The sequence below is a fragment of the Pygoscelis adeliae genome, unplaced genomic scaffold, assembly GCF_000699105.1.
Source record: "Pygoscelis adeliae isolate BGI_AS28 unplaced genomic scaffold, ASM69910v1 Scaffold155, whole genome shotgun sequence".
NCBI lineage: Eukaryota > Metazoa > Chordata > Aves > Sphenisciformes > Spheniscidae > Pygoscelis > Pygoscelis adeliae.
The window spans coordinates 6,678,376-6,699,567 of NW_008824932.1; the positions used below are offsets into that span (position 1 = coordinate 6,678,376).

Genomic DNA, 21,192 nt, shown 5'->3' on the forward strand with positions numbered 1-21,192 from the left:
CCCCCCCCCAAAAGTGCATCATGGTATTTGAGGTGCAGTTTATTCTTCTACCAAGAACCAAAGAAGTTTTTCCTGCATATCACAAAGGAAAGGAGGTTTCTCTCCTTGCTTTCTTGATACGAGTTGCTGTACCAGACAAGATCAAAGTTCCTTTAGTGTAGTATTCAGTCTTCACCAGAGAATGACTAGAGCACAAGATAAGCATAGATTAAGCATAGTCCACAAGAGCAGATTGTATCCGAGGCCTGTTCTGGATTTCAAGGCCCTGTATACCTTTGTCAAGAAACTGAAGTTCCGTACAATTTCCATTATTTCTTTCTCTGGATTATGGTGCTTAGTATGCAGAATACTCACTTTTGTGTATTTGTTCATCAAGTCATAGGAGCTTTCTGAGGCTTGTAATCGTCGCTAGAACAATATAACCCTTTGGTCTTTACAGTCTGTGGAGGTTTCTGTACCTAGCTCATTTGAGGCCACTGCAAAATGGCAAAATGATATCCAATTAAATATCTTACTCATTGTGGCTTAATAATAACAGATGAGACAAATTGGCTCTTGCTTGACCAATAGTTTTGCTATTTATAGCAGTTCTTCCTTGGAAGATAATGACTATCTTAATTCAGCAGATTCTGGTCTATTTTAAATCTTTGAGTCTACTTCTATTTTACCCAAAGGCAAAAGCGAGGAATTGCTTAGCTCCAAGACACATGGCATCATGTGAGTGTGATGGAACGTGCCAGAGCTCTGTTACGGCTGAAGAGGTATTTCACATGTGTACATGAGTATCGCTGTCATCTGTTGTTGATAATATTGTAGCTGCAGAAATTCCACTGCTTATAGACTCACTGGAAAACTCAAGCTTTCAGAGAAATAATTTGCTCTGCTTCTGGCAAAGTCTAGGACTTGTGGCAGCCATTGTTGGGGGAGTCTGTTTTAAGGAAAAACAAAACGTTTTGGTCTGCTTGGCTGTCTGTCCTGTCTGTAACCAATCTAGATTTGAGTGCAATTATATATCAAGCAGAAATTCCCATTTTTCATCAAGCATCTGGTGATTAACTTCCTAGTTAATCCTAGTATGTAGTATGCAGCTAATTTACCTCATATAAGTTGTGTTTGAACCTGGCCACTTAAGTTCAGAAGCTGTGTAACTGTGGAATAACCTCTTGTGAAAAAGCGTGTTTTTTTCCCCCTGAAGAGCACTATGTATGGACTCAGACAGTATCAGCAGAAGATTAGAAAACCAAGAACAGTTTTTGAAAACGGATTCATTTTAAGCAAGGGAGGCTGCCCACAGCACACCTGTTTGTGTTAAAATGCAAAAAGCTATGGGCAGAGCTTCCATTTGCATCAGTCTATGGTTTCTCTGAACGGTGGTACCAAGATCTACCACCGTTTCTGTAACCTGCTAGCTTACTGGTTAGTCTATAATCAAGGCCTCAACTTCTAGGAAAAGTTGAATCTTTTAAACTCTCCTCAAATAGGTTTGAGGAGAGAGGGAAAATTTCAAGATGAGAACCAGTAGACATGAGGCATGTTGTGGAGCCGTATCTTGAACTTACTAGAGATACCTCCTCATGGTTAGTGAGAAATACAATCCCTGCATTGGAGCATTTAGTAGAGATTGCTCACAGGAACTCCAATGATATTTGACACTTCTGCATTGCAGTCTCTGAAAACCTCTGAACTCTCTCTGCTGTGGGAGACTGCTGTGTCTAAGAAATTAGTATTACAAAGTTTTGGCACAGGTATTGAAAAATTTTCCTCTTCCATATTACCATGTGTATTACTGACTCCAGAGATAGTCTAGATAAAGTCAATGTATCTACTTCTAAGGATGAACAAGCCTAATAGATTTTGTCTGTTGGACAAGAATAGTTATGGAATAACCAATTTGATGAGAATATATTAGTTCTTTCTAAATACAAGTTTACAAAGTGGAATGCTTACAAAATTCATCGATTAGATGCTTAAGCAGATTTAAGCCTAGGTTTTAAGGATTTCTTTCTCCTGGGGTGATATCTGGAACTGTATTATAGAAATATAAGCATCATATACTCTACATGAAGAGATCAATAAAAAGTGTTCACTATGGCCAGTATGCTATGAATGGTGAAATGGTGAAGGGAGATAACCAAACATATAAGTCTATATAGTAATTCTGAGTGGTAGAATTCTCTAGAGAATTCTTTTCTGGACTTTGGGACCTAAGTAATTCCTTTTCTTTTAAAACATAGTTACAGTGGTGGTGCGTTAGAGCAAGTAGCAAAAGCCGCTATAGATGAAGGTGTAGGATGAGCCGATCTGCTCACCTCTGCTGAAAGGGAATATCCCGATCCTGCCTGTGAGCTCTGGGACTTGCTCATTCTTCCCCTGAGCCAATACATCTCACTAATGCAGGGGAAAAAAGAATTGAGGGTGGGGGGTGGGCTTCTGCTGGATCAGTGAGTTGATCTGGCTTATGGAAGGCTCAGCCAAGCACTGCAGCTGCTACAAGGGCAGGGTGGAGGAGGAACCCTTTGCTTGGAGTGCCGGAATGGAGAAGGAAGGTGGAAGAGAATGATCTTTCTGTAGTGAGCTGTTGATAACCATCTCAGCATTTTGTAACACTCAGTGTCCTTTTCCAGGGGATGTACTAGAGCTGATTTCCTCTACCCACAGCATCGTTCTAAAAGGAGTCGGTTTACATGGGTTCAAAGGGAGATACAGCAAGTGTGCGGAAGAGAGATCCGTTGAGGATTGGTCTGTAAAAGACCATAGCTGTCTCAGGAAACCACACGATCTTAACATAGTTGGAGTTTGGGGAGGTGTTGAGTCAGTGGTTATTGTATTGGCTTTTCCTATTTTTCCTCTCTTCCCCTAGGCCCCTGCTAATGACCACCTATTCCTGCCGCCCCCCCCCCCCCCCCCCCCATTGGAAAAGAAACATGCAAATAGTTCATGCAAATAGTTCCTCTTGGCATTTTAAATTTCATGCCAGCAGTGGGTTGTGTGACATGCATGTAATCAGCCTTTCTTTGCATCCAGATTAGCTTATTAAATCAAGTAAAGCCTGTTGATCGGATTCCCAGTCTTCCTTCATTTCAGGTTACTTTGGGCTATAGACTTACGCTTCCTTGCCTTCAAAATATGATTAAACAGCGATAGTGTCACAGCTTTGTTGGCTAAAAATGTAAAGAAATAAAATCTTGTGAGGATGGGTGTGTTTTGGTTGTTTTGGGTTTGTTTTTTGGTTGGTTTTTTTGTTTGTTTGTTTTAAATTATCTGAGTGATTTAGTTTGGAAAACAAAGTAGAAGTCTTAAGGGCATGTTCATACCATGACAGCCCAAGAGGCCTTCTCGATCAGCTAGGCCTCCTCTGTACTCCTTCTGTTCGGTACTGAATGTGCTCAGCAACTAATGGCCTTGGAGTTTACATGATGGTAGAGAATGCAATCCTGATTTCTTACCAGAACAGGTGGTACAGGGTGACACTGAATGTATGGCTCCAAGAGGTATTCCTGCTTTTGAAACTTCTGCATTTGAAGTGGGAGGGCGCAGGGAGATGAAAAAATGCCTTTATGGAAGCTGGAGCGGTATGTGACAAATGATGACATCAGTTTTCCATTGGCTGCTGACTGTTTAATTGGCTGAATTGTAAGCAAAAATGAAAAATGCTCAACCATAGGCAGAACATACTCTGTAAATTAGGGAAGTAAGCAGAACATTTGTCAGAAGTTTACCGTGGTACAAGATAGCAATGCCTCCCCCCCCCCCCCCCCTCCCCCCCAAAACAAGTTGCTTTATCATGTTTGAGACTAAAATGAAAAATGTGGTGTTGGCATAAGCTCTGTAACTGAAGGGGATCCTGTTCAAAGTAGTGCTATCCTTGCCTCGGTTTCATGTTTCTTAACATACTTGTTCTTGTGATTAGTTTGTTTTCATGATACCTTTCCTTTCTGCTCAGTCAGTAATTGGAAGGGCTGATTAGAATGTATGGTATCTTCATATCCAGTCTGGCCTGCTGCTTTTGAGAGGGAAGAAAAAACTTTAAGGTTTGATTTTGTGCCTACTTCGTATTAGGGAGTTGAGGACCTGGAGAATAAGAATCCTTTCAGATAATCAAAATGGACACAGTTGCAAAGTCTTTTCCTTTGTGTGTTTTCAGTGTGGAAGAGTTAAATACTTCTAAAGAGAAAAATATTTTGTGTGTTAGCTAAAAATGAAACCTCAAGCACTGGAAAAATCTACTCTCATATACATGACTGGGTGGGTCGGTATTGAAGCAGGAGATACAAGGAGGGTCAGAGCATAAACATCCGGAAGAGGGCTGACAAATACAACATGACTTATTACCAAGCTCCTCCCCACCCCCCAAAAAGAGAGACACCTCCTCATCCGAAAAAATTGAAGGATTGTTTGTAAAAGGCCATATCAGTAAGAATAAAGAATTGACAAATGATACGAGATGTGAGTGAAGTTTTATGATGTGAATCAACTTGGAGAAAGGTTTTAGTGTATGTAGACCAAAAAAACCAAAAAATCTACATGGAAAAATTCTGACATTTGCTTAACTTTGACTCAGTTGGGGATATTATCACAGTAAGTTTAGCGTTACATTTAGCAGCACTAGTGAACTGAATTTTCTTGCTAAGCTTGATAACACATGAAAGAGTACTACGTTAGTAAAAATCACTTTTTTCAAATTAGTCACTCTGTGCAAACAGCCCTGAAAAGGAGATACATTTGTTTTATGTCCTAATTATGTCAGTCATTTTATTTTAATATTTAGGGTTAAGTGGAAAAAAGGCAGTTTCTGAAGGAAAACTTGGAATAGACAAGAGAAGTTGAAACAATATATTAAGACACCTGCAGTAAATGATCTTATTTTCAAAGAAAAAAAAACAGATAATGATCTAAGAAATAGAAGGATGCAGTGTTCTAATGATGGGAACAGAATTTAGTAGAATAACAAAAAAATCCCTTTATTTTTAGTTCTTAACATGTCTGTAAACAACTGCAGGTGCCTGCAGACGAATATGTGGTTTTGTTGCTTTGGTCCAGTTTAAATAAAGTTAGTATCTTTTTGTGCACAAACTTGTGTAGAAAGAATGAAGAACACAGGTTATAAATCATGGAAACTTCATTTTCAGCCACCTGCCTAACTGGATAATAATAAGCCCAATAACCTAATGGTCAGTATTATTTTCACAGCTTAAGGTGATGAAGTTTCAGGATGAGTTAGAGTCTGGGAAAAGACCCAAGAAACCAGGCCAGAGTTTTCAGGAACAGGTTGAACACTATAGAGACAAGCTGCTCCAGAGGGTAAGAAACGTTCTTTATGTTTGGCTCTGATTCTGTGATAGGCTTTTATTGAGTTTATCAAATGTAAGGTGGCATTAAGTATAACAACACATGGTTCTCATTAAAATTCTACTGTCATGTCAAACTGCATGTCTAAGTCCAAGTGCTTTCTGCAGAGTAGATATAATCTCTCTTTTTAATCGATGGAGTATTTCACACTGTACAGATGGGTGTCATTAGAATGTACTGAAACCTTGAAGAGGTCACTTCTGGATCTACTACATAAAACAAACTGTTAGGTGTGGGAAAGGAAAGGGAAAGCTGTCAATTGAAGATGTTCATCAGACTTCTCATTTTGCTTTTAGTAATTGATCCGTCATGCTAAAGGCTTCCAAAGGAAGAGAAAGAGTAGTATTAAGCAGCATATGTGCTTCTGATTCTCCAGTGTCTAAGATTTCCTGGATAATTCCAGCTCATACTGTCACCCAAAAGTGAATAATTCTGTACCATTACCATTTTTAGTAGTCCTCTCTGGACTATGAAGTCAGAGTGGCTTTAAAAATTAGCATCATATATGTGATGTCATGTGATCTTGAATCTTTGAAACTTAACAAAAGAACACGTAGCCTGTTTGGACAATGCGTTTAGTGAGAGAGAGTAAGAGGCAGTTGCTTCTGTAATCTGTTTTCACAGCCTGACAGATCAACGATGAAATTGGGTGCCCATGCAGTTTCTTGGAAGCTAAATACAAATAGGCAGTTTTCACCAGGTGTTTGTCTGTCACTTGTTCTTTGCATTATTTGGTGCTCAATATTTGACTAATTCACTGAAGTAAGTTTGCACAGTACCTTGAAGAAAGCAACTTGTAAAAATTAAGAAAGCTGATCCCTGAAGGAGATTTACACATTCGGAGGTTGATACTGGCAGTTAAGACCTTAATTTTTATAAGTAACTTTCCTTTTAAATGTAGTTGTATCCTAAAACTTCCCACTTTCTCAGTGTTTTCTGTAATTGGAAAAAGTAGTGATTTGTACAGTGAGCACAAAATGTTTAGTGAGACAGTAGCTTAAAAAAACAGAAATCGTAATCCTGATAACTTTGTTAGATGCCTTGTGTTGAAGTAGTTCAACTATTCAGCTTGCAATATTTTAGATTTTTAATAATTATCTCACTTTCACTTTCAATGATGAAGGTAATATTTAGTTAAGAAATATTTAATGATAATTATAACAAGTGTTCTTTAAAACAATAACAACCCCATTGTTAAGGGAATAACTTTATCTTTTGCTTTAATGCCATAATAAAGTTAGCTTGTATAATAATAATAATAATAATGTAATACTGGCTCTGATTGCATTTCCCACAAACTTGGTGGTTGGTCATCATTTTCTGTCTAATTTACTGTAGAATAAGCTTTCCAAGAGTAAATTTCCTAGTAGTATTGTATATTAAGAGAATAGGAGCTTACAGCTATTTAAAATACTGTTTATTCCTGTTTATCAAGATGAAATAATTAGTTATGCTATCATATAAGCTGGGCACATCTTAAGAGCCCATTGATTTTAGTAGAATCCAACGATAGTTTGCAATAGTAGGTACAATGATAAGGGACGCTTTAAAATTTTACTGGTAAGTCTTCCGTGTAAAGAGAATGTGAGACTAGATTAGTATAGCTGTCCTGGTTATTTCCTGCACTTGTGGTGTTATCTCCCCTCCCTCCTTCCCCCCCTCCTTCTTTCATGTAGCTAAATCACCCCTTCTTTGTCTTCTTTATGGGGTATGCAGGGAATATCTGTTTATTTTTTGCCATGAAAGGAGGGGGGGGGGTTTAATGCCAGTACTGAAAGAAGCACATCTCTTGATCTCTGTGTTCAGACTTGCTGATGGTTTAGGTTTATTTTTGTATAATTAATTTTCTAACTATTTGACAGACAAACGAGGTGTGCTCAGGGTATGTATTTTCTTTCAAAGTGGTCCTGTTGGTATATAGAAATGGACCGTATTTGTGGGTTTTTTTGGCAGAGTAGATGTTATTGCAGAATCTCGTTTGTATTTTTGTTTTGTCTTTAAATGACTTGTAGTTAAGAGATTATCTCAATTTTCAGTTTGGATTAATGAAGGTGAATGCATATGTTTCAAGTAGAATGAGGTTCCTGGTATTCTTTCATGTTTAATTTAGTTTAGAAAATCTATTACAGCTGTAATGTTTCCCTGAAATTTGTAAAATTGACTGTCCGTTTCCAATTAGATACTCAGACTTTCTCACATAGGGTGACATCTTTCATGTTTTTGTCAGTGATGTCTTACAATAAACATTTCTGCTGTGTACAAAGCAGTAGTAAAGATTTGAAGAGCAGGTATGGTGTGACCATTAGTTCCTTCCCAGATCATGTGCTGTGTGCCTTCAGTGCTCAGTGCTTTTATGCTGTTTGTGATTAGCTTGATTGTCTTAATAATTAGTCACACCTCATCTGAAATCATGAATGCTTCTAATAATTTAGGAAAAAGAAAAGGAGTTGGAAAGAGAACGGGACAGAGACAAAAAGGACAAGGAAAAATCTGAATCCAGGTCCAAAGATAAGAAGGAAAAGGAGGAATGTACACCAACAAGAAAAGAGAGGTATGGCTTTCCTTGGAGTAAAGTGGATGGGAGGAAAAACCTGGCAGTTAGTATCTTTGTATACAATGGCGGCCTTGAAATTACGTTGTATCATGCATCTTATTTTAAAAGAAAAACATAAAACCACCTAAACAGAAAAAACCACCCAACAACAAAAAAACACATTTTGGATGTTGAAACATGCTTCAGAATTTTAAAGGAATTGCCATTTTTATCCTGCCCCAAGTGACGTACCCTTTTGAGTAGAATACCCTTTTGAATAGAATCCCCTTTTGGCTCATTTAGGCCCTGAGGAAACATGGTAAAGTAATGACCGGTTGAAAACAGGGTATATTTAACTCTCTTTTAGCGGTAAATTGACTGTGGCATTATTAGTCAGAAAACTGTACTGGAGTCATCCCACAAATTATTAGCGGTGGTTTAAATGTTATTCATCTCATAGTGAAAATTCTTCAAAACAGCTAGTTTTAGGGTAGATGATTGTACACTCTGATCTTCTAATACTTGTATAGCCAAACTCTTCCACGGTATTAAGTGTAGATATGGTAAAATGCCTTGCTTTTTCAGGCAACTATGACAGAATGTTTTTGCACTGCAATAAACAAAGATGAGTCACAGGCCTTAATTGGTTTTCAGCCAGAGAAAATTTGGTGCACATGTTGAACTTGATTATTCTTCTTAAAGTAATAAAAAGCCTACTACTTCTTAATTATTTAAAAGGATTTGACGTTACACTGGCAAAAGAAAATATCTGCAGAAAGGAATCCATTTTCTTAATACAAATTTTCACTTCTCTGTGTGTCTCTGCGTGTTTATGTACATAACTGCGTTTGCTTTCTTTACAAAGGAAAAGACGACACAGTGCTTCACCTAGCCCATCTCGCAGCAGCGGCAGTAGACGAGCAAAATCTCCATCACCAAAATCGGAACGCTCAGAGCGCTCTGAACGGTCCCACAAAGAGAGTTCACGTTCCCGATCGTCACATAAAGATTCTCCCAGAGATGTCAGTAAAAAAGCCAAAAGGTAAGCTGGTATCTTCTCTGTTTCAGGTTGTAGGAAAGTTAAGTGCATAGGTGTGTTTTGGTTGGGTTTTATTGTTTGTGTGGTTTTTAGCAGAGCACATTTGATACACCAGTATTTTCTCTCATAATGGACTATACTGCATGTTCCTAGTTAATATCTTTTGGACACTTGGTGACTGAAATGTATACAGCCTCCTGCCTCCGTAGCTCAAGACTCTTCGCTTCTATGTTCTTGTTCACCTGTTTACTGATAATTCTGAGAAATACTGCTTTAAACCAAAGCACCTTGCTGCTTTATTAGCTTTTTATTTTCAAAGGGCAAATCTTCTGTAGTCCATAGAACTTCTAGAATTATAGTGAGCGTGCAGTCTTTCACTGATGATTTGCTTGCATGCAGCTCCTCTCCCATGGTTTGGTTTTTTTGAATGAAAATAAGCCTAGATTAGATACTGCTTATGGGTTTTTGTTTCTGAAGGAGGTATTTCCTGATCTCCAGACTGACACAAATATTTGTCTCCAGTTAATGTTAAACTTCGGGTGAGATTTTATTATTGTATTGATGCTTTTGTAGCTCAAAACTCAAAAGTTCATCTTCCACTTCTTTTAGAGGTGTAGAATCTCTCATAGATAGAAGATTCCTCAGACATGCTGAGGAAAATTCCTTTGATGCTGTTGAGAAAACCATAATACATATTTACAGTAATCAGATTCTTGTGCTATAAGTTAGGAATTCAAATCGAAGTAGAAAAGTATTTGAGGTGTGGGGTGGTTTTTTTTGTTTTTTTTTTAGAGTTAATACAATGGTCATTCAATTTAGATTATATCAGATTAATGTATTAGGTGTGGGTTAGATGACAGTAAGTTTATTCAGTGTCCATTCTTTTTCTGTGGGGTTACATCACAAGCTGAACATGTTTGATGAGAATCAAAAGTATTTCAGCATAACACAATTCAACGTAATTTTTCACTTCTGTTCTCTTCTGTATGGGTATAGGCTGCTGTTAATACAAGAGCCAAGGTGGTTGAGGCATATGTGGAAGGTTGTGAATTCCTTACGTTGGTTTAAGAAGGACCTAAGTTGGTGTTACTTTTCTTGTGGGTTCTGAGCACTGCAGTTAAGCCTAAAATACATTAAAAGCCTTATAATGCAAAAATTGCCTTTTTATCAAAAGCAAGATACCGTTCTGTTACTTCCCCTTACTAGAGAAAAATATTTTTCTACCTTGTTTAGCTCAATAAATGAATGCCAAATAACTGCAGAAAAAGTTGGTATTATCAATTAGTATTTGACATAAAACTATTTTTTTGCAGGTCGCCATCTGGCTCCAGGACACCCAAAAGATCAAGGAGATCACGATCGAGATCCCCTAAAAAGTCAGGGAAAAAATCCAGGTCTCAGTCCCGTTCTCCTCACAGATCTCACAAGAAGTCAAAGAAAAGCAAACACTGACAATGTTAATATTTTTTATGATGCTGTCACTTACTGGAAATGCGGTTTTGTTTTTGTGCCTGAACAGTCTGTTAAAAAACAAAAAAGCATTCCTGATTTTTTTTTTTGTGAATGCACGTGTATACTCACGAGTATCGGCATCTGTAGACCTGTCATTGTTTTATATTGTACAAAATATCTTCATTGTGACTATTTCCCAAAAGAAACATTTTTGTGTTTAGAAGTTTCATCAGAAATGTGTGTAACTGATCTGCTGGCAGTAGTGATATTTTGTTTTAGAATGTTGTGACATAGCAGAAATAACTCAAATGTTCCCCCTTTTTGTAGCTTTGACAATTTGAATTAGATTTCAAATAAAATCTGAACAGAAAATTAAGATGTTGTTTTCTTGCCCCACTGGTGATACAGATCTCTAAAGGAATTCATAGTTTGTTTGGAAGTACTGTGTATTTCAGACATACTATGGTGCTTAGATCTTTCAGGATAGTGGTAGCCCTGTTCCTGTTTTCCCCAGTTTGACTACCCAGATAAAAGCACCTTTTGCATCCAGTGGATGGGTTTTTCTTTCCTACAGTGATACTGTACTGTAAGAACAGTCGAACAGTCTGGTACCTACCATGATAAGCTTTACACGTAAATCTTTGCTTCGTATTTCTCCATTTTAATTGCAGGGAATATTTGTGACACCAGAGTAGTGTTTTTGTTTGTTTTTAAAAAAGGGCCTCTGCAGAGATGCATCATATGTATGTGTATGTATATCATATATATGATGTATCAGTAACAAGCCATATTTATGGCACACGTGGGGAACAATAAAAGGACAGCAAGCCTGAGGCGCTGTGACTTCTTCCTTAAGTATAGGTAAATAATTGCAACCTACAGTACACTGTTGTTTTCTAAAACTGATTTTTACTCCAAAAGCACAGCTTTTACATTATTTTATTGAACTTATTCCTCTGTTGTGGAAATTCTTCAAAATGGGAAAGAATTAAATCTTTTTATTACATACTTTATTTATTAATATTTTGGAATCAAGACGCTGTTTAACTTTTTTTTAATGTTAGGCTTTCCCTTCTCCAAACGTGTTCTGTGTGTTAGGCGTTGATGTGGCTTTAAATCGCTTCACCTTGGTCTCTATCATGCAACCTTTCTGTGGGTGGGAGGGGGGGAGGGATGAGAAATGGGGGAGGGCTCAATGTTTATACTTGGAGGTGTGGGCAGTTTGTAATAAAAACAAAAAATTAAAAGGGATCTGGCCTCCTGTGAACTGTTTCTAAAAGCAAAAGCTGTACGTAACTGTGGGCACAGAGTGCTGGATGATGGCCTGCTATTGTACTTGTGTATCTGCAGGTTTTACGTTGTTAGCATTTTGTAAGTGTGCCAGGGAAAAGCTTACGTTGTACGTGTATATAGCCTAAGAGGCGACACTTTCAGAAGCAGGATCTAAAAGGTCTTTTGAAAAACGTGCGTATTTAATTTAAAAAAAAAAAATCTCAATTTTTTTCCTGATGGGAGACTTTGTTATAAGATTATATAAATTGGTGCAAATGTGAGCATTAAGTGGAGAATTCTCTTTGCTAATGAGAACTGAGAGATGATCTGGAATACTGAAAATATGGAGAATGCATGTGTACTGTGAAGACTTTCTTAGACTGAGTATTGAATAGATGCATTGATAATGAGAAAAGAATACACCTTATGTTTATATTATATTATAAAGAATCTGTTTTAGTCCTATACAGAGTTTATTTTTTATATTTTTCTTTCTCCCTGTAACATAAGGTGTTTCAGATGTACAGGTTTTGGTAGCTAAACTATTAGAAACTAAGTTTTTTTTTTCTTAAATGCTGTGTATTCACACCTGACACAGACTAGGTAAGGTTTTCTAGAGCAAAAAGTAGGTACTGAAATCAGTTGGGGACAGGGAGAATCCTAACTTTACAATAGGAAGAAGATCACTTCAGATCTGACTAAGTTCTTTAAAACTACTACTTTTATCTTGTAGCTGTTTATAAACGGAGGAGTGATAAATGGCAATGTTCTAGGTGAAGTGAGACTAAAGATAGTTTGCCACAGGAATGTTCTCACTGCAGAATCAATTGTGTATTTCATTTAATAGCTAAAAATCCTCAGGGTAGAAAATCACTTAGCATTATAGGTTAGCCGTACTTTTCAATAATTAATTTTGATTTCAGCTTTTATAAAATTCTCATTGGTGATTATAAAAGGCTCAAGCCTAGTAGCTGGAGAGCTAAAGGAGCACACCTGTTAGACTTTATTTTGTAACAGCTTTGTTATGCAATACCTTTTTTCAGTATCTTTGTTCTCTAAATACCATTCTCATATCTCTTGTTCTTTGCTTCATATCCGGGGCTTTAGAAAAGCTGTTTTGTACCGAAGAGTCTTTTAAGAGCAATTAAGGATCTGTATACTTAACTGGATGCCTGTTTTTTTTTTCCTCTTGTTGAAAAGAACATCTTCTGATCCTACTTACTCTTTTCATTTTCTTCCCTTCTTTTAGAAACAGTTTTGTTTGTAGCTTGGCTTTTCTGCAAAGGGTGGGGGAGACAGCATCTGGTAACATGTTTTGTAAAAGATGCAAATTAATATTGAAGACTGAAAATCAGGCTGCCTGTGAAATTTATTTTTCCTTGGGTCATGTTGCAGTGACAAGGTGTAGTCGCAGTGTGCCATTACTGTGTGACTTGTGTTTCTGCAGCTTTTGGGGGTGAAATAGTGAAAAATCATCTAGTTGATGTAGGATAGGGGTAATTTAAATATTGATCCTGGGATTCAGAAAGTAGCATTGAGATGAATCGGGGGGGGGGGGGGGAGGCGCACCTGAGGAGGTGTGGTCCAGCGTTTCCAAATGGTTTTTGTGATTGTACAGGCAGGGGAGAGGAGAGCCCCTTATATCCTCTAACACCCCCCCACACCCCTGTCAGTGAGCGTCCGACCCTTCGCTTCGGGAGGGGGAGGAGGCAAGAGTGGCTAAGGGGCTTCTCTGTCCTCTCCTGCCCTGCCTTATGGATGATATCCGGGGTAAACATTCATGCTTTAGGTTGATCCAAAGCAGAGAAACTGAGCGTAGCTTGCTACAGCCGAGTTCGAGTCCGGCTGAGTAACCCCCCTGCAGCCTGAAATAGCAGCTGGTGAGGCCCATCTCGGTGTGGGATCACGTTAGAAATGGAACGTGTACGGTATATTCCCAGGTAGGTGCTAGAGGCTGTCATGCTGGTGCATTTTGGTGAAGCCTACCCAGCGCTCTAGAGGACATTCAGATATTTATGCGAAGGCCGCCTAGGTACGGGGTTGCAAGTTCATCTCTGGTTTTTTCTGAACCAGTCCTGACCTCTGTGAGTGTCTCTGCAAGACTTAGACGCTCCCGCTCTGAGCACGTGGGCCCTGTCTCGGTGGAGAAGCGCCACTTGGTTGCATAGAGTCTCCTTTCGACAATTAAAATCTTTCCTTACTGGTATTACAGAAATATTTATATTTGAACTGCCTTTTTTAAACTCTGACTTCCTTTGACTTCTCTGCACACCAGCTGCATGTACCTTTTGTAATACTATTTGAGGAAGAGTTGGTTTCTGAAAGTCAGCGTCGGGTTATTGAGCACTAGGCACTGTGCATGTGTTCTCCCCCCGCTTCCCCCTTGGAGGCTTTGAAGTGTAAGAATAAACCACTTATGAACAAGGGTAACAAATTATGTTTTCCAAAGCATATATTTAGAATCGCAACTATCGCTAACTGAGTTCATCTGTCCCAGTGACACCCAATGTACTCCTGCTTTCTGCATTTACAAATCACCTGTACTAACATAGCAGCTCTACCTAAGCACACGTGAACCCTTGAAAGTTGCTGGATTATTGTATTCATTGTGTTTTTCTGCATGTAAAACTACGCCCCTGCTTTTTCAATTATGAACTTAGGATTATCCCCACCATCGGGATAGCTTTCAAACTTGTACTGGCTTTATTTAATAAATTTCTGAGACAGATTTTATAGCTGAAACTGTAAAAATTGTATCAGACCTCCAATCTGGCATGAGAACTGCCTGAGACATCTAAGTTACGCAGCACTAAAGTGGGAAATCCAGTTTTATACTTAGGTTCCTGGGGATCAACCAGTTTTTGAGGCGTGTTCTCAGCATGTTGAAAAGAAAAATAGCGCTGTCTCTGAACTGTGCCTGTAAGAGGAAGGTCTCTTGAAGGAGTTCATGTCACATGTCTTAAAAACTAGAATCTTGTGATGAAAAAAGCAAGACCGGCCAAAAATGGCACATCTGTTCTGAGCGTCTTCGATGACTTTAGGCAGCTTGCTCGTGGGTTTTTCCTCCACATGCGTTTACAGTCCTTGGGTGGAATTAATGCTTTTAATAAATAAAAATTAGAAGCGTCGTGAGTGTTTTCTGCAGGTGGATTAAGGTCTGAACGTTGTATCTAGTTTTAGATTGCTGGCTTGCTGTACTTTCATATAGCTGCTTGAGGAACTTGGGGTGCGATGTTTCTCAACTATTGGGGGTCTACACTGAATACTTACATAAGGACACATATTTGGCTGCATTAAGGTAAAGGTAGTTTTGAAGGATATTTGAATTGCTGCCTTTTTAGTAAAGATTGGTCTACTTTCTATGCATTTTCTTTGTTGAAAAATCTAGATTTTGGAGCAGTTATGAAGGTCCAACAAGAGACATGAATTACCTACAGCTGAAGACAGCAGCAGTGGAATAATCTAGATGAGAATTTTGCAGTTCTTTTAAAATCAACTGTTCAGCATCATGAGATTTATCAAATTACAAACCTGATATTAGCAGTCAAATCCTGGAAATTATCTGAGTTTACTTTTCTGAGTAAGTAAACTTACTTACTTAGGCGGCTGAGTTCATAAACTTATATTTTATTAAAACAGCTCATAGTAGTATTTGAAAATTACTTCATGTTCTCATTGCTGCGTGAGCTATTGCAAGACTTTCAGTATACCGCCGGTTCATGCCGCTGCTGTAACTGCTGCTCCTCGGTATGTAAGCTGCTCTTGTAAGGATCATAACTAAAATGCTAATTTAATTTTGTCCATGTGTATCTTTCCCATGTAGGATGCAGAAGTCTTGAACAATTGCACACTATTTTTTCCTCCACCTGCTTCTGTCAGCACAGACAGTTTTTTATGGGTAAGCCTGTTCCATTTGTCACTTCTGATGTCTAATCTTGTGCAGGGATGTTTTACTGTGTACCTCTGTCATAAGCTGGAAAGTTTTCTGTTTGTGGTTATTTAAAGAGGAAATGGTAGTTTCACATGAACTTTTTTGTCTTACTTGCTTTTGGTTTTGTATTTTATGCAGAAAATTTTCCAAATGACATGGCGACAATAAAATTGTCAGTTTGCCGATATCCAGAAATGGTTTTATTTTTAACCTGGAAAAGAGCGATGTTCGTGCGTGTTATGCTAAGGGCAGTTTCTTGGCCTCGCCAGCTCTTCTGCTGGTAGAAGCTGACTCTGCCTGTGTTGTGGAACTGTAATTGCTGCTGCTGTCCTACTGTCAACAGCGACCTCTGCTTCTCAGAAACTCATTAACGAGGTATGGGCTGCTCACCGGGTAGTTGCTTGTATAATCCTCTCTTGAACAAAAACACCCTCCCACTTGGAACTGCTGCTCAGATATTGAGATGATGAGCAGCTTTTCAATAGCTAAAACTGTTTGCAAGAACATCAGGCGAGGGAAACGGAGGCCGTGTCATGCCATAGCCGGAGGTTTTGTGTTATGGCTGGCCAGCGTTGCAGCTTGTTGCTGCTGTGGGGTGCGGGTCCTGTTCCTGCCTTCCCTGTGCCTCCTGTTCTCTTACTTTTCTGTCCTCTCGGCTGCCTTTCGTGCCCTGTGAGTAGCGAGTTCAGGTCATGAAGGGAAAACACTTTTTTTGTGTGCTTGTTTTCACTCGGTTGACTTTCTGCTGGCTCTGTGAGTTGAATTGGCTCAGTGCAGGGAACAGGGGCGGACAGTGAGCAGGATGGTCCTCATTTTTGGTAATGGTTCACTTGTAACATGCAAGTTCATCCGCGGTATTGTCATTTGGAGCGTGTGTTTTGATAAGATGGGCTGAATCGATGCCGCACTCTGCATCCCGCTCACTTCTGCTCTGGTCACGTACTCCTCTCGCTTTCCCACCACCAGCTCTAGCACTTGTTTAACCACTTCCCTTGTGGAAAGGTAGGACGAGCACAGGGTAGGTAGGTTTATGTGATGAGGTGCATGGGAGGAAGGAAATGCAGAAGCGGGGCCGTCTCTCTTAGCAGCAGTGAGCTGTTACACAGGCTGTGCCTCTCTCCGTCTCCCCTTTTCTCCAATGACGCTTGAACCCATCAGTCAAATCTGAGAGGAGCAAATGCCTCCAAGATAATTTAGCTTCTGCAAGATCTGTGAAAGACCAAAAAGAGGAGACCTCAGATGCCCCCACAAGATGGGAAAAGCTGGAATATGAACTCTTGATGTTGTTAGAGCCCAGAGCATTCATTTGGGAGAGATTACAAGTCCCAATTACTAACAATCTTCACTTAGAGCTCACAGTCAAGAAACACGATATGTTGTGATATCCCTGGACCTACTTGCTCTATTTTTGTTTTTACTCTTGTGTGGACTGGAAAACTTACTGTAGCTGCTTGCCTTAAATACAGACCATCAGTTTACTCTTCAAGACCTTGTTAAGAGGTTGCCTGCAAGCAAGTGTGGAATCTGTTTCCTGATTCTGGTTCTTGGGCTTCTGAGACTGGACCTAGGTCTGAGACTTCGGTCATTAGAACTTGTGTATGTTAAGTGTGCCTGTAGAAGGGTGAGCATGGAGAAGGGGTAAGCACAAGGTCTACGTAATAGGCCTCAGAAATCTTTCATGAAAAGATTTAACCTAGCAGAATAGGTTAGTTCTGTATGATAGACTGTTCTGGGTATAAAATTGAGCTGGCGTGGGAAGAGGAGGGTGAAATTCATGCATGCAATTTGGATTTGTGGAAGATGGATCAGGGAATTAGCCTGTGCTCAGGATTCAACTTCCAAGATCATCACCAGCAATCAAGATCATCACCAAAGTCATCATGGGAGGTGGAAACCAGTTTTCATCTTTTTAGCCGTGTTCTAAAAAGGTACGCCTTTGTTTCAGGAATGATTTAGCCAGATGTTTTCACCTGCTAGATACTGTGAGAGCTAACACCGCACTATTGCAAACAGAGACGCTCAGAGATGGGAGGTGAACCTTCTGAACTTACTACGGTATAGAGATTTTTATTACAGCTGATACTGGTCATTTCCATCATAAAATCTGCATCTCTTGGGTTGCTGGTGACTTATTTTTTCCTGGCATTTTAGTTTATCTTCCCTGCACTATGGGAAAAGAACTGTCTGCTGATTAACCGAATGGAGAATATTACCTTGGGCAAACTCTGGAAAAGAATCGGCTATAAAATGTAAGACATGAGACGGGGATTGAATTCTGGCCATTGTGTGAATTGAGAGGCTGTGGATTCTCGTCCTCTGTTTTTACAGAGGGTAACTATACTAGGTAATTAGAGAAGAAAAGTTTACGATGAAGTCTGATTTCTAGGCAGTTAAGATTCACCGGGGGTGCTCATCTTTCATGCCAGCCTTTAGGAAGTCCTCACTGTGATACGGAGTAGAAATTTGATAATGTAACAGATAGAGTCCCTTTTTCTCAAATTCTGAAGATTTTCAAGAGTTAATAGTGAATGATTTACATTACCGAGTTTTCAAGCAATGCAACGAATTAATTTCAAGATCTTTCCTAGACAGTCGTGTATAGCATGATGCATGTCAGTTACATGAGAAACACTGAATTCTCACTCTCTTTTGTCCTGAGCCCTGTATTTGAATTTTAAGACAAGGACTGGGGACTCTCTTCCCCGGGATTTAAATTTGTCCAATCTGTAGTCGAATGAGGACCAGCTATTTTGCTCCATCATCTGAATGCTTAGATCCAAGGGAACGTTGTTGCATGGCTTCTGCTGCCTGCTGTCCTCAGGGAGGCAAGAGGCAAGTGAGGTCCCCAGCGCCCTGCAGGGCAACGGGAGGTGTGGGGTGATGCCCTGCGTGGCACCGGTGGTGGGCAGAGCCCCCCAGTATGGGGATGCTGACGAGGGGGAGAGGTGCACTGGCCAGCTGAAGAGATTTAGGGGTTCCTGGGCACTGCAAACCATGGGACTGGAGGATTTCAGACCTTGATTAACACAGGTTCATGGGTTTGGTTGTAGGGAGTTTAGAGATACTCTGATGTGTGTGGCTGAGGTAGTGACCTGCCAAAGGTTTTGGAAGTTCTTGATGTGAAACAGTATGTTGCCTGTTGTTTTAAGGCACGCAGTTATAAAAGTAGAATCTCTTAATTTCCTTTAGAACATGAGTTACACAACAGCTGAGAAAAGATTTCTAATTTTAATAAAAGTCAAATAGAGACTTAACTACACCGCAATGTCCTCAGGACATTCATAAAGTTCTGGAATTCATTCAGCTGCACAAACAGGAATTTATAAATATTTATTGAAATTAATGTTACTGAAAAAGTCACCTGTGCAACTGGAGGTGAATATAAAGGAGAAACCCGGGGAGGGGGGGGGGGGGGGGGTGGGGGTTTAGAGGAACAGCTTGTTACAGATAGGTTGTCCACTTTGCTACGTATTTCTGGTTTAATTTTGGTCCATGCCCGCTGCTTCTGCAGCACAGCTTCTGCACACACAGTTCAGAAGGAACATCCAAGAGAAAATGAGTACTTCAGAAGGCAGATTGCTGCACCCATCACTTAGTCGAATGTCTGCTGAAAACTTCAGCGTTATTGGAAATAAGTGTTTTGAGGGAAATCAGCTGCTACTACTGCATGAGGCTTTGAATAAGCTGTTAGAAATTACGCACAGTACTAAAAGGAAGGGTGCAAAATATAAACATCTCTAATTTTAAAGGCTATTTTGCAGGTTTTTTTCTCACCCATTTCTAGTGGTGATGCCAAAATATAGTCTTAAACAAATTCACAGATCCCCAATTTTGGGCAGCTACTCAATTTTATCTAAATTTTGCTCACATTTTGTGATCTGGAACTTGCGCTTTAGTTTTAAGAATCTCACTTTTGAGCAGTGTTTGAGGAATTTGGCATCTCTATTTATCCTGAATAGATTAGGCTAGATATGGGAGTTTTTAATCAACACCCAGAACTTATCACAAGCTAGGTGTATAACAGCATAAACTTCCATCTTCCGTCCCCAAATAATTTATTTTAAAAGATAAAGTCTTGCTGAAGCTTGACTTCAAGAAAAACTTCTTCACCTTGTGCCCACTCCAGCCTTGTGAACATGAGAAAGGGAAGTCTTAAAGCATAAAGAAATCGAGTCAGGAGGCATTCCGGTAAGGATCAAACCTTTCACAGCCCCATCACTTAAATGAAAGGGTGTTAGCGGGGGAATCTCGGAGCATTCTGGCCGGGGTGGTATCACTTTGCGGGGAGGAGAAATCATTCAGCTAGGGAGGATTTGGGTTGTCTAACTATTAATGTAAAAATCATAAATTTAATTACTAAATATAAAATATTAAACTGCAACATAAAACATTTAAGCATTAAATGCAAAAAATGAGGGTGGGGTTTTTTCCTCGCATTTTAAATTGGGGAGTTTTGATTACGGTTACTTACCCCTCACTTCATACATTACTCACTGAAGAGTTTGAAATAAATACAGCCACCTTATTTATAGCTGAGGGATGACTGGGTTGTAGTGTGTAACAGGAATAGATGCATTTGTTTCTGCTCCATCAAAGCAAACAAGATGTAATGTTTAAAAAGTGAAGCTGACCTAAAAATAAGTGTTGGGGGTTTTAAATTTTATTTGGGGGGGGTGGGTTGGGTTTAAATTTTATTTTTTAATGGTGGATTTTCCTTATTGAGGAAAGGAAAAATTTATTATTTGACATGAATGATCTAGTGATTTAAAGCCCTGATAGAATTAAATCTGACCAGGGACATCAAGGGCAACAAGAAAAGATTGTGTAGGTACGTCAGGGATAAAAGGAAGACTAGGGAAAACGTGGGCCCTCTCCAGAAGGAAATGTGACACCTGGTTACCCGGGATGTGGAGAAGGCGGAGGTACTCAATGACTTTTTTGCCTCAGTCTTCACTGGCAAGTGCTTGAGCCTCACTGCCCAAGCCACAGAAGGCAAAGGCAGGGACTGGGAGAATGAAGAGCTGCCCACTGTGGGAGAAGATCAGGTTCAAGACCATCTAAGGCACACCTTTGAGACCATCTAAGGCACCTGAAGGTGCACAAGTCCATGGGATCCAATGAGATCCATCCGCGAGTCCGGAAGGAACGGGCAGATGAAGTTGCTAAGCCACTATCCATTGTATTTGAGAAGTCGTGGCAGTCCGGTGAAGTTCCCACTGACTGGAAAAGGGGAAACATAAGTCTCTAAACTGGAGAGGTATGGATTTCATGGGTGGACTGTCTGGTGGGTGAGGAATTGGTTAGATGGCCACATCCAGAGGGTAGTGGTCAACAGCTCGATGTCCAGATAGAGATTGGTGACGAGTGGCATCCCGCAGGGGTCCATATTGGGACCGGTACTGTTTAATATCTTCATCAATGACACAGACAGTGGGATCGAGTGCACCCTCAGCAAGTTTGCAGACAAGACCAAGCTGAGCGGTGCAGTTGACATGCCAGAGGGACGGGATGCCATCCAGAGGGACCTGGACAAGCTGGAGAAGTGGGCCTGTGTGAACCTCGTGAGGTTTAACAAGGCCAAGTACAAGGTCCTGCACCTGGGTCGGGGCAACCCCC

At 39.8% G+C, this 21,192-nt stretch overlaps 1 protein-coding gene across 1 annotated transcript in view; it reads left to right on the top strand.

Moving 5' to 3' along the window:
• U2SURP (U2 snRNP-associated SURP domain containing) overlaps positions 1–10,749 on the top strand; it is a 38,792-nt gene extending 28,043 nt beyond the window's left edge. Inside the window, exons 23-26 of the mRNA XM_009325096.1 lie at positions 5,191–5,301; positions 7,782–7,900; positions 8,748–8,924; positions 10,235–10,749. Of these exons, the coding sequence (XP_009323371.1) occupies positions 5,191–5,301; positions 7,782–7,900; positions 8,748–8,924; positions 10,235–10,373 (546 nt within the window). The 3' untranslated portion in view covers positions 10,374–10,749. The remainder of the gene's footprint in view (positions 1–5,190; positions 5,302–7,781; positions 7,901–8,747; positions 8,925–10,234) is intronic.
• The last annotated feature ends 10,443 nt before the right edge of the window (positions 10,750–21,192 follow it).